The sequence below is a fragment of the Mustela nigripes genome, chromosome 4 (assembly GCF_022355385.1).
Source record: "Mustela nigripes isolate SB6536 chromosome 4, MUSNIG.SB6536, whole genome shotgun sequence".
NCBI lineage: Eukaryota > Metazoa > Chordata > Mammalia > Carnivora > Mustelidae > Mustela > Mustela nigripes.
The window spans coordinates 184,190,190-184,204,105 of NC_081560.1; the positions used below are offsets into that span (position 1 = coordinate 184,190,190).

General features: G+C 49.8%; 1 protein-coding gene across 1 annotated transcript in view; it reads right to left on the minus strand.

Annotated features, from left to right (window-relative positions):
- CPXM2 (carboxypeptidase X, M14 family member 2) overlaps positions 1–13,916 on the minus strand; it is a 136,126-nt gene that overhangs the window by 28,987 nt on the left and 93,223 nt on the right. Inside the window, exons 7-10 of the mRNA XM_059398759.1 lie at positions 10,398–10,486; positions 4,175–4,298; positions 2,786–2,982; positions 1,618–1,797 (exon numbers count right to left, since the gene is read on the minus strand). Coding sequence (XP_059254742.1) covers positions 1,618–1,797; positions 2,786–2,982; positions 4,175–4,298; positions 10,398–10,486 — 590 coding nt within the window. The remainder of the gene's footprint in view (positions 1–1,617; positions 1,798–2,785; positions 2,983–4,174; positions 4,299–10,397; positions 10,487–13,916) is intronic.

Genomic DNA, 13,916 nt, shown 5'->3' on the forward strand with positions numbered 1-13,916 from the left:
GGCCAAGAACGTTGGCAACCATATTCCAATTCTGGTCCAAGAGTTCCCAAATGATAACATCACTTGAATTCTCAGCCTTACCAGACGTCATCAGTATGTTTGTTGGAGAGAAAAGTGTGTATGGGGGTGGGGAGGATTGTATAGGATGGAACTGGGAAATGAGAGAGAATACAGAAGACTCAGAGGCCCTGAACCCTCTGAACCCCCCATAAGCTACCCATGGGTTCCCTAGCCACACCACAGACTCTGCCACTGTCTGTCTACATCACTTGACTGGTTGCTTCCTGAGGGCCTGGATAACAACATCCTATGCCTTCCTAAATGAGGCAACCATGCTGGCCTTCCTCCAGTAAGTGGTGCCTGCCCATGGGGTGGACTAGAGCCCCAGGGCAGAGCAGGAGAGTTGCCTTCTATCCATTCATCATTTCTCCCTTGGTTCCTCAGGGACAGAAGCTAGTTATTTTTATTTTTGTTTTCTTGAGCTTGCAATGTGCTTGCCTAAAATATAGCATTTTCCAGCTTTCAGGAAGCCACGGTGGGTTGAGAGCATGGTTTGATTAAATTCTTGCCAATGAGATTGAAGCCTAAGTATGATGGAGGAAATCAAGGAATGATTCTTAAAATTAACTGAATTGTCTAAGAGGAGGATCTTCTGTATTCTTTTTTCTTTTTTGCGGTTTCTTAACGCCATTTTTTGTTTGTTTGTTTCTTAACTCTCTGGCTCCCCTCTTCCTTCACAGCCATGATAGCTGGAGCACCCACCGCCATCTTGGATTTAGATCTTGAGAGTGGAAGTCATACACTAACATGGTGGAAGCAGAAAGATAGATGAGTCTTTGGTTCCTGATGTTCACAGGGCTTCTGTCTGGCCGGGCTTCTATCCTCTGCCTTTAGGGTCCTTCTATGTGAAAATAAATAAGTAAACAAACTTGTCCCTCATTAAGCTGCTGTCATTTTGGATTTTTCCATTGTCCCCACTGAATCTAACCCTAACTCATATAAGCAATCAAGGCAGCCCTCCTGAAGGACATATACAATCAGAGGACAAGGGTAAAGAGATAGATGACAAAGGGAAGGGAAGAACATAAAAGGCATGCAAAATTTTGTGAAAATTCTTTCTCCCACAACACACTCTTTGGAAAAGAAGACTGGAAAATTTGAGGGAAGCATTTCTGACTCAATGCATTTCTTTTCTTTCCAAAGAAGCATGACGTGTAATGATCCATGAGGACTTACTGAAATAAAATTAAGGTCTCTCAAGCAACCAGTAAGGTCTAAGGACAATTTCATAGCAGTTCCATAGCATGGCCGAAGCTGAGAGTAATATGGACAGTCATATGGCAGGGTTTTTGGCTTTTCTTTGTTGTTGTTGTTTTTAAAGCCCTGTGTGGTTGTAAAGAGACCTAATTCAATGATTTCTCTTTTATGAAGAATATCTGCAAATATCAACTTTAAAGGTAGTTATTATCTAGCATACTTCCCCGCTTTGGGAGAAAACATGAAAGGGAAAAAAAAATGGTTTTGTCTTGTTCTTAAATGTCAGATGTTCTGCAAATACCAGCGGGTGTTAACTTTGGCCTTCCACTGCTCTGCAAATGATGGGGTATTTTTACTCACCGTGGCATTTTCAGACAGAAACCACTCCGGGATTGCAATATAGTGATTGGGAACTTTCCTTGGAATGTTCTGTCGGTCCTCTGCCTCCCAGAGTAGTGTGTTTAAGTCGGGGAAGTTGTTGTTGATGTCGATGCCATCGTGGGTCCAGCGCCCCAGGGACCAGCCACCCAGCTCCGAGCCCTGGGAGACAATTCCAAGCATGAGGGACCCACAGGCTTCCAGACTTCTCCCACACAAGACGTCCCTGTCTCCAGATCCACCATCCCCACCTGGGTGTGTCTCTAAGCCTCACAGGTCCTCTGGCCCAAAGACGGCCCCCAAGAGAGAACAATGAAGCACCCTCTAGTGCTACCACTTCTAGTAGGTGGGGGGTAATACTGCCAAATCACCCCAAGAAGGAAGGCAGAGCCTCACCGCAGCTACATGGCAATGTTCAAGAAGTATTACAACCCTTACCCCCAACCCTCTCACCCCCCTAGAACTTCTAGACTGGTCAGATAAAACTCTGAGTAGGAATGAATCCAAGAGTCCAACACTGCAAAATCAACCACCACCGCGTTAACACAGTCTCCCGGCCGTGCCCACAAGTCTGGCTTGCAAACCCTTGACCAGTGGACCTTACAAATCAGGCACCAAAACTCCCTAACCAACTCGGTGCCCATAAACCCAACCCCAATTCTGTATTATCAGGCATACATGTGACAGGTACCAAGTGCAGTCTTACACTTTATTCCCAAATAATACTAATAATAGTCCATCCACAATGTAACCTGCACAAAGTCTACGCCACTAGAACATGAAATGTAAACGATCTCTCAGAATAACAGAAACAGCTCTCCTCGGAGCACCGAGAGCATGACAGGCCACAGATGTACAGAGGATCTGCCTTGATGGTGCCTCCTCCAGGTTCAGCATTCTTTTTATTCTCTTCTACTGAATTATTCCCTCATGTTCACTTTTTCCAGGGTGTTGGCCTGTCTACCTCTCAGGTGCCCATGATTGCCAATTCCTGCTTTGCACCTTTCGGGAACCCCAGGAGTTTCTCTGTCCCTGCGGAGAGACACTGAAAGGGAAGCCAGGACACGGAAGGGAAACTGACTCATGGCCCAGTGGGCTCTGTGGTGTGGACCTAGCGGCTGCCCCGGCCAACAGGGGGCGGCATCATTACCCCTTCGTAGGCCTTCTCGTAGCCATCGGGGTTGAGGGACGGGAGGATGTGAATCCGGGTCTCCTCCACCAGGCGGACGATGCGTGCGTTGCCAGCCAAGTACTCTTGGCACAGGAACTGCATGAGCAACAGCGTTAGCTCCCGGCCCAGCACCTCGTTGCCATGGGCCCCTGCGATGTAGTGGAACTCCGGCTCGCCTTTACTCAAGGACGGGAAAAAATACAGTCCATATCGGTGCTTCTAGCAGAACAGCCCTTACCATTTAGGATTAAAAAGATCTCTGAGTAATAGCAACTTACAGTTTTATCCCATCTCGTCTTACAAATGGGCCCCCCCAAGTTCTATCACTACATTTTTTAGAATTCCCCAATAGTTACGTAGGAAAATGTGTAGAAAACTCATAGATGATACCAGCCCCTGGGTAATCATGTTTATTCTTATTTAGCGAGAACGGAGAAAATGATACAGTGCGTAAGGTTGAAAATTCACAAATTAAACACAAGACAGGGCGATTATTTTGCTCTTTGGGGAGGTAATCGTTCTTCTCCAAAGAAGATTCTATTAAATCATAAAGGAGGTAGAGATGGATAAACAGAAGCAGAAAACAGACCAGCCGGGGCCATCGGCACTGACGCAATTTTGTAAGGGGGCTGCCTTTGAGTTCCTCATTTCTTAGCTCACTTTCTCCAATGTGGGGGCTTATCAGAGCCCAGCATAGGCTGACAATACTTGTTCTCTCACTGGCAAAGCAACTACTTTTAAGGAAATGTAATTTTATCTGAAGATCCAGTCCTTATACTTCCGAAGGAACTCCTAAGAGGAACTCCTGAAATACTGATGAATTTAGAGCCAAATGAAGCAGGCAAACCTCAGACTTAAGTAGAGGGGAATTTCTAAAGAACTTGCAGATTTACCAAAAAGAAAACTGGAGAAGCCCCTCTGACCCAGAGAATCCAGGTTCCAGAGTGACTGAAGGAGAAATGCCTGAAGACAGGAAATGCTCAAAAGTGGAATTAAATTAAAATAAAAAATTAAGGGACCTCCCTCTAATTTACGTCATTAATAACGTAAGTCCAGAATTTTCTTCTATAAAAGGATTCAGTCCTAACCACCTTTGGCCACTTTTTTCTTTGGTCAGTGTGACCGGCCTCAGAGCTGGAGAACAGAATGAAACATGGTTCACTTGGAGAAAAGGAAGGTATGACTCCCTTAAATAAGTCAACAGCCTCTAAAACAGAACCCAAATTTGCAGACTCTTTGTGTGAGAGTGGCATGTGGACGGCTCCCAGCCTGTTTCGTGAATGTTCTCATGGAGGTGAGCCATCTCCTGGCCCTTTAAGAAGCAAACAGACATGGAGGGACAGGTGCGTCACAGTGGGGCAACCTCACCAACTTCATGCTCGCCAGGGTGATCCGTGATCTCCACGGCATACAGCTTCAGCCCCTGGTGGCTCTTGCCAATGTTGTAAATTCTGGTGATGTTGGGGCACATTTCGTTCACGGCCTTCATCAGCTGAAAAACAAAACAGAGTTAGGGCTCTGAGCAGTGGTGACTAGATGCTAAAGGAGCCGAGCTCCCCAGACCGCTACCTGCGGTTCCCCTCCCCCAGCCTCCCTGCATGCCCGCACCCTCCCCAAACACCAGCGCCATCCCCTCTGCCTGGAATGTTCTCCTCAGGTTGTAACTCTCACCTCCCTTGGCTGTGGTCTCACCTTTGTACTGGGGTTTCTTGCTTTTTTTTTTTTTTTCTTTTTTTTGTCTCCTCACTAGACTACAGATCCTTTAAAGGACACACTGAGCCTTCGATCCCTATAACCCTGCCTAAATAAACATTTATTACTGAATATCCATTTTTTCTCATCATTTGGTGAGCATCTATGATGTGTCAGGCTGAGGGAAGGCATGGCTCCCGTCCTGCTGGAGCTCACAGAGCTGCAACAAAGGGGAGTCACTGGATGGCCCAATCCACTGACGCTAAGTAACGGGGTACAGGGAAGCCATGATAACAGCAGGTCGTGTGGTGAAAAGGTGGAGAAAGCAGGCTTTGATGACGAAGAAAAATTAGATGTGTGTCATTTCCTGAATTTTGCGTTTAAAGTAGAGCTTGCTAGACAGACAGCCTCAGTCTGAGGGGGTGAGACAAGCTGCCAGAGGGGGTAAGGGGGGCACTGCTAGTCACAGGAGCACAGGCTGCCCTTGAGAGGAAGGGGCAGCTGACTACAAGGGCCGGTCATCCACAGCAGGGCCCAAGCAGAAACCCGCCATCACTGGGGAGACAGCATGTGAGGGAAACGTGGCTTCTGTACCCATCACCGAGGGGGACACGCACATGCTGCAGGGTTGAAGTGGGACCTCGTGCCTCACACCACAACTTCCCAAGGGACACAGTGACAATGTCACTAATAATGTCAACAATCGCATTAGCCACACAGTCTATTTCTTCCCTGACTTTCTCTGTCATGACTGCCAGGTGACGTAGGTAAGGCAGAGTATTGCCCCCATTCTACAGATATGGAGACGGAGGCTCAGAGAACACACTGAGGGATTTACCCAGGGTCACCCAGCGGGTACCAGGTGCTTTGGACTCAGGGATCTTCTCTGACCCTGCAGGTGCGGCAAAGCAACGAACACCAGCCCATCTTGGCTGCCCGTTCCGTCAGCGGCACGCCATGACCATTCTGAAGATGGCCGCAGCGCACTCACCCTCTGCCTTGGGGTCCCACATACTAGTCCCTACAAACTCCAGACATCATCACCTCCCAGCATCAGCCTCACCAGAGGGCCCACTGCCTTGGTTGGGATCAATGACCAGTTCTATAGACACCATCGCTCGAGTCATCTTTAACTAGGCAACAAACACAACTGTCCTGCACACAGCCTGACTGTCCCTTGATACCCACCTCCCCCTTTCCCCAGTCAGCTGTCGGAGCAACACACCACCTGCGTTCTTCGAGATCAGGATGTTGACACTGGAGAACAAGCTCCGCCTTCTGTCGGATGCACACTTAGCCATGGAGACATCTCTCTGTATGGGACGGCCTCAGCCATGACACACAGTCCCCTCCTCATACCCCAGCCACCCTAGCATTTCCCTCCCGGCCACATTACCTCTTCGTGCTGTGGTGTCATGAGCACCTTTACACATGAGAATGACACAAGCATTTGAGGGGTCTCCGTTATGAAGGTTCTTTACAGTTCTCCCTGCACAGAGAGAGATCCTCTCTGAAATGCCAGGAAGGGTTTCCCCAGGGGCCACCAGCCCCGTCAAAGACCTGGCTGGTGATCCACCTTGCTTATTCCTGAAAGGAGCCTAAGACATTTTACTGGAGTTGCGGTCTTGATGGTTAAAGTGACAGTAAGGACTAGAACTTCTTCCTGGCCTCAGAGCATGCATTCTCTGCCGGGGTGGGGGGCAACATCACCCCCTCAGAGGTGAGAACTGGTTGTCTGGGGCTAAAGGTCTCACACATCACAATGCTTTGTGGCCCTCCAAAGCTCAGCCCTACCCAATAAAATCTTACTCGTTAATATTTAATATAATGGGTTAAGAAATTATAAGAATGTATTAATTTATTACTAAATAATTAACAATTATTAATTAATTGTTGATATTTAATATAATGGGTTAAAAATGATAAGAATTAAGAAAGTGTCTAAAAAGCCTCCTGGGGGGAGGAGGTGATAATGGAACCAGGTGAGAATGATCACCCAGAGAGCACCTGGGTTTGCAGGATCTGAGCCCTATGGAGACTCTGATTCCCCATCCTGGAGACAGGAATACACTTTGCGAACCTCGTGTCTACTGAACCCTCGGTTCTGTTGCTTCCCTGCCCTTCTGCAGGAGAGAGAAACAGAGCCCTCTTCTCTAGCGATTCAGTTTCCAGTAATATACATCCTGCATAAAGGATGCTATGATGACAGGCATGACGGCCCTTGCTGTGGTGCTTCACCCTCTCCCCGGGAGCACAGAGCCCAGAGATGTCCCAGCGCTCCAGGGCAAGAAAGCAGCGGGGAAGAGCATACTCCAACCACTCCCTGGAACATTCTGCAGCAGCACGATCACAACTATGGGGACAGCATGGGAAATGGCTCGTGATCCAATATTAACTGAAGAATGCAGGGCAAAATTAGCCCCATCCTCTCATCAAAACTGAACAAATTCTGCAAATGCCGAGACAAACCGTGGACCGGAATGAGGGAAAATACAAATGGATGATTCTTGAGGGTGGTGGGCTCAGGGAAGATGGACCTTAGATTTTGGGTTTTTGCATTTGATGTTGGCACAATATTGTTTCTCCAATGAATTAAAAGGTTTTTAAAAAGGGTGGGGAGAAGAAAAAAAAAAGTCCCCTTTTAGTCATCTGCTTGGGAAACAGGCACTGTATCTGGTCCCGTGGAAGAGGAGTCCCAGAGGGCAGGAGGGAGAATGGTGGTAGGAGGCACTCCCGGGGTGAGGAGGTGGGCTTGTCCAGGTCCACCGGGGGCTGCCCTGCCCTGCCCTGGCTTCTTGCCACCATCGACCACGCTCCCGGGCAGGCTCAGCCACAGCCCCTGACCCACCTTCACTGACCTGGAAATCAGTGGCCCTCGCTGGCTGCCTTCAACCCACGTCTGCATCACAGTCCGCTTCGTGGCCAGCCAAGCTGGACTGGCCGAGCATTTCTCCCTGACGGCACACGCCCAACACCAAGGTGAAATCGTGAACCTTTTCCTCAAACCACTTATCTTCCTCCCTTTGCAGACAGTACCCCACCCTCCTCAGAAGCCTGCCAGAGCCCTCCCTTTCTCCAAACCCATTCCAACAGGAGACCTAGGACTAGCCAGTCCTCCCCAGAGCTGCCTGTGTCTCATCCCTCTTCAGGCCTGCTGGCCCCTCTCTTGGGGACCATGTTCATCCCCACCAGTCTGCTCCCCACATGCCTTCCAGATGGATCCCCCCAAAACACTGCTCTGCCACATAAAATCCTCCTCTGGTTCTAAGATGCTCTACAAAAGCCTCTCCAGCACTCAGGCAAGCCCCCTCTCCTGGCAGACTGATGCAGAAGCCTGCCGCTCTGCGCCTACCTCCAGCCCTCTGCTCTGGCTGCCTGGGGTGCCCTCCCTTCTGTCTCCGCCTGTCCAAGGCTGGCCAAAGGCCCCGGACCATAGCCGACCCCATCTGCAACCAAAGCCCTTCCCCACCAAGCCAACCGGGTCAGTCACTCCTTCTTCCTCTCCCCCAGCTGCCTCCCTGGCAGGACCTCCAATGTACATATGTGTCTAGTACATACTACAGAGCAACACAGCCTCTGCCTCCAGGGTCCCAAAGGAAGGAAATGTATATAGACAAAGAGGTGACACGGCATTGAGAAACAGGGACACTTGCCACGGAGGCAGGGGCATTCCTGGAGGGGCGGCCTCCCTCTGCCTGCGAGCAACACCAGTGTTGTGCAACCTGCTCATTGCCCTCCCCTCCCCTTCCTAGCGCCTTCAAAGTCAGTGCTCTAGAAATACTTCCTGCACATATCCTCAGCACTTCCCATGCAATATGTTTTTCTATTTTCTCTCTTCTCTTCCTGCTCCGCTGCTGTTTCTCTCTCTCTCTCTCTCTCTCTCTCTCTCTCTTTTTTTTTTTTTGTTTGTTGGAAATGTCTCTCTCAATACTAGTGTCTCTCTCAATACTAGGATAAACTGACATTTTTTTTTTTTCTGAAGTAGAAAGATTTCTATAGTAACCCAGCAGACTCCATACAGGGAATTGCTAAAAATGCTGGCTTCTTTTTCATCCCCAGGAGCCAGGAATCCAAATGGCAAATCAATTCCGGCTTGAACACCCTTAAGGACTGAGAGATGTTCCCCAGAGTGGTTTCCAGCTGAGGGCTGTGGAGCCCTGGGGTCACCCACCATCCATCACCCGCAGGAGCCTCACTGACCATTCCAAGCATCCCCTTGGCTCTCCATGACCAGGTGATGGTCAGCACGGCTGCCCACGGGCACGAAGTACATTCCACTAGCTCTCCTCTTCTGGAAGGATCCTGATTTTCTACCTGGAGCAACTCTTTAAAGATACTGGCTACCCAGAGTCTCGGTGCAGTAGCTCATTTTAAATGCATGTAGATTCATTGCTTCTGACATTAATTGCACCAGCGGAGTGGATATTTGCCTAGTTTCTGGGCTCGCAAAGAAACCCTGACACGTGCAGTGAGCAAAGCTGTGTTAACCCGCAAGTGCTCCGCGCCGTGGCAGGGTGGGCAGAGTCTTGTGAATGCCGGTGATTCACAGACCTCAGGGCCACACACAGTGTCCCAACTTCTGAAGAGCAAGACAGCAAGACCATATCTTTTGCGGGTCCCACCTCTAAATCTAGGCTGACAGGCATCTGGAAGCTCTGGGTGAGTGTCTCAAATTCAATGCCATTGAGACAAACTGGGTTTGTCGATTCCCTGGGGTGAGGTGGAGAGGCCTCTGGGCTCATTGCTCCGACCTCAGGACGGTGCGACTTGGACGGGGCGGCAGGCTCCTTTTCTCGGCACCCACCAGCCCTTGCTTTGAGCCTCGCTAATTTGCCATTGGTGAATCCCTGTTCTGTAAATGTATTCATGAGGATATATTCTGTCTCTTCAAACAGATTCTCAGGTATCCAAGGATTTCTCATTCATCAGCCTCCCTTGATCTCTCCTAGCACCATGCCGGGGGCAAAGGCCGGACAGGGTTTCATAGGCAAAGCACTCAGCAAGGGCCTTGCTCTTTCATCTTGTCCTAATTAACGGCTGGTCCCTTCTCCCTTCTGGGCCCAGCATGCAAACACCGTCCACGGCTCGGAATTACTTGGTTTCTGTAACCAAATCTGGGGATAATCTCAGCTGGGACAGACTTTTGCTCTGAATGGCGTGAAGGCTCTGAGCTCTGTAAAGGTATGGGGCCGCAGCTCCGAAGACTGGCCGTACATTAGAAACACAAGGAGACCTGTTAAATATTTAGACCACTGGGCCCTTCTCCTAAGGATTCTTTTTAAAAAGTGGCTTGAGGCGGGGTTCAAGCACAGGTGTTTTTCCAAATTTCCCCAGGTGATTCCGTGATAGAACCAAGACGGAGAATCAGAGAGTGAATAACTAGGGGGCAAAGCTCTAGCTTTCCTCAGTGACCAGGCTTCCCCATCAGTAAGGTCAGGAAACAGTCCCTGCCCTCCGGGGCCTGTGCGGAGGGCTGACCACATTGTTGCAGGTCAACTGCTAACACAGTAAATTAACGTGGGTCCTACGTGAAGGCTTCCGGCTGTTACTTATATCAGTGGTGTTCTAGATCCTTTTTCTTCTTTAACTCTGCCTATGACTAAGTGAATTATCACTCAAACACACAGTGAGTCTTAAGAACTATTATCGAATCAGAAAAGTCTGGGTCCAGATTCTGTTCCAACCACTTGCTGGAGAGGGAGACCTCGTCTGGTCACCAGAAGCCCTGTGAGGCCTTCTCAATGTAGAGACTACAAGCATTCAGGGTGGTTTCAGAGAACCAAAACAATCATTCAGATTCCTCTATCCCAAACACATCACCCTAATCTCTAGAGGGAAAACAAACAACACTGTTCTTCTGGGTACAGGTTATAACGGCCCTGAGAAATCCAGAACTTACCTGGCGCATTTCCTTGTGGCTGTGGTGCTTAAAATCCAGGTCGTCGGTGGTGGTCATTTCATTCCTTCGGTGATAATAGTTGTTTGGATCTGGGGACAGAAATACGGTTTGGAATTCACTCGGGTAATTCGGTTGCTTGCGGTGGCTCTGTTAGTTGCCTGATTCGCATGGAGACACGACCCAATCTCCAGCTTCTAACAAGGGCACAGAGGTGAGAGTCAATTTTCGAGAAACATCTCAGGACTCAGAATTAGCCAGTGGTGGAGATGGACCTGGAGCCAGAATGCCTGGTTCAAATCTCCACTCTTCTATGAAGTGCTGTGTGACCTTGGGTAAGTCCCTGCAGCAGTCTCTGCCTCAGTTTCTTCACCGGAAACAGGGAAGAAAGGTACTTCCCTCATTGGTTCATGGTTGGTATTAGCTGGAATGATCTATGTGCCGGGCAAACTGTTGGCCCTGAATGAATGAATGAATGAATCAGTGAACAAGTATCACAATGGTATACATACATAAACGGAAACTTCTGGAAGTATGGTGCTTACTACGAGTTACTCATCCAGCATTCAGTCCACTTTCATCCTTCCTAACAGAAACCCTGTGTGGTTTGGGAATCACCCCAGTGCTTCCAGGAGACAGACCTCGCATCCCAGCTCAGGAAGCCTGCAGGACTCACGTCAATCAAGCAGAGGCCAGCACAGCCTGGTGACTCTCCCTGGTCCAGATGGAAGGGGAGGACTTCGATGGCACTGAGGAGTGGCTGAGAATCTCTCCCGAGTAGAGGACAGAGAGAACCCCGCCAGCATCAGGACCTACTTCCATTCACGGGACTTGTCGAATTCCCTTACTCACCAAACTTGGGGGGGCTGGGGTTTCTGTTGTTGGAGTCGGAGACCCCAACGGGCATGATCAGGCTCTGAAAACACTGATCACCTATGGTGACTGGGATTCTGGGGTCTAGGATGAGAGGTCTGCTCTTGACTTGATTCTCTTTCCCGTATAAATTGACCTTTTCCTTTAATACATGTAAGTAAGCCCTGTTGTTTATATAATTACGAGAACAGAGGATGCTCAGAAGAAAGGACTGGCTGGGGAAGAGGAGGGAGTAGGAGGATAAAGGGGAGGAGCCCTCAGTGGATCTGGAGGTCTTTCCCTGGACCCGACCCGTAGCCAGCCCCATGGCATCTCCATCTGGACAATGAAGCCAGAAATCCTTGCCCAAGAATATGCTGCTTTAGACACAGGGGGCTCTCCTCACCCAGGCATCCTGTAGGCAAGGCTGGAGCCACAGCAGCTGTGGGTCTGGTTCAAGAGGCTCAAAGCGGGGGGGGGGGGGGGGTCCAGAGGCAGTGGCAGCGTGCTGGTGGCTCAGCGATGAGTGTGTGCTCCAAGTGGTATTGGGAGCCGCGGGTCCCGATTTCTGCCACCAAAGGTACTCCTCAGACCAGCTGCCTGTGAGACCAGCCCAGATCTCCAGAATCCAAATCCACAGCAAAAACAATCTCTGCTGAGTCCCCAGGCTGGGAGTCCAAGGGGCACCGTGTTACGCTGCAGCAGGAGCGAAGCCCAGGATACACCCTGCACGCCGGGGCCACCAACCGGGCTCCGGGCTGTGGCCGCCACAGCCGACCTTGCCAGGGTTCGCCCATTCTCACCTTGAGAACCAAGGCCCCTGTAATGAGCTCAAAATCACACAGACACCCAGATGCCAAAACCCAGATTTTAACATCCGCAAAAGTATCACCTGCCAATAATGCCATGGGAGACAAGGACTGGGCCTGAAGGAAGTGAATGTGAGGCAGAGGCTGCCCCTCGGCCCAGGAAAGAGCGGAAGCCGGTCAGGTTTCACACAGGCCCCCCCAGCAGCTTTCTAGCACTTTCCTTCTGGGGGAGTGTGAGCTGACCACACGCAAGCCGCAGTTCCCTGGGTTTCCAAACCTGTATGTTTCAAAGCAAAGCAAAGCATAGTTTTCCCATTAATTTATACTTCATTTACCCATATGATGTTTTCTAAGAGCTACGCAACACTCCCCAAGCCCCAGCGGCCTCTTTCCAAAACTCTTTAAAGCCCCTTTGTCTTCAAACACAAGTTATACCTTCAAGGTTCTCCAAAAGGATTGAAGTAGAACTCAGAATTGTAAGAACAAAGGAGCTCCACGTTTGGCAACGTTTCCACCTTCCTTAAGACTAGTCAGTTTGCCTCAGGACAAGGGTACAAGTTCCGGAGTGGTCTTGAAACCACGGATCAGTTCTCCTCACAACTTCCCATTGTCCCACATTTTGAGCAAGTAGTTGTTTGTCAATGGATTCTGATTGGATAAAGTTTTACTGAGAACCTATTAAAAGCTCAGTACTACCGGTGAAGAGAATAGGTAAAGCGAGGAGTAAGACCCAAGTCTGGCCCTCTTGGGGTCCCAAGTCTGCAGTTCCAGCCAGTTAGTCAAACTACTGGCACCTTCTTCTTTCTGTGGGCAAAAGATCCCCCTTTCCTGTGGGGAATCCATTCCAGATGTTTCAGATAAAATTGCCGTGCCCAGCATGCACCGTTTTGCACCGTTGTGACCAGGGTCCAGCCATAAAACACGTGTCCTCTGTCCACTGTCATTGGCTCAGAGGTGATCCCAAGATTCTAGGAGCCAAGCTGGGAAGGAATCAGAAGACTTTCCTCCCAGAGCTGTAGGGGGGAGAGTCTCCTGTTGGAGCTCCTTGGACGGTGGGATGAATCTGGGGTATTGATGTTTCTGTCCATGAGACAGACACGAGGGGAGCCCTGACCCCCTGGGAGGATTCCGACACAGGAGACCTATTCTTGCCTGAAGCCAGAGTCAGAGTCCAAGCCACCCCGGGAATTTTCATGTAAGTGAACCCAAATCCCTCCCCCCATAAGCTAATCAGAGTAGGGCTGCTGGCATTGGAAACCTAAGTCCTGATTCAGTCTGTGAGGCCTTTATCCTCACAGATGGAGCTTGGGAGAATCAGTCTCCTACTTCCCTTTGAGTGTGGTTTCACACGTCATATGGGCTGAACACCAGCTCATTCCTTCCGGAACACCTTAGCAATGTGGACGAACTCCCAACAGGGCGTGTGGAGCCTAAAACCATCCCCCTGACTTTTCTTCTCTTATTCAGCTACTTAAAGTCCTGCTCACCCCGAACTTGCCTACAGATTATGCCTTTGGGGGGTTGAATAATGCCCCCTCAAAAGATACATTGGCGTGCTAACCCATAGCCCTACCAGATGGGGCCTTATTTGGAGAGAGAGTTTTACAGAGGTCAGCAAGTTAAAATGGGGTGATTCAAGTGGACCCTGACCCATTTGCCTGGTGTCTCTAGCAAGGGGGGTGCAGACACAGGGGTAGGCATGTGGGGAGAAGGTTCTGTGGGACTGAGGGCACAGATGGAGTGAGGCGTCTACAAGATAGGGAACCCAAAGACTGCTAGATGACTCCCCAGAAGCTGGCGTAGGGACGGCGGCAGGTTCCCCCTCCCAGCCTCCAAAGGACCGGCCCTGCTGACGCCTTGA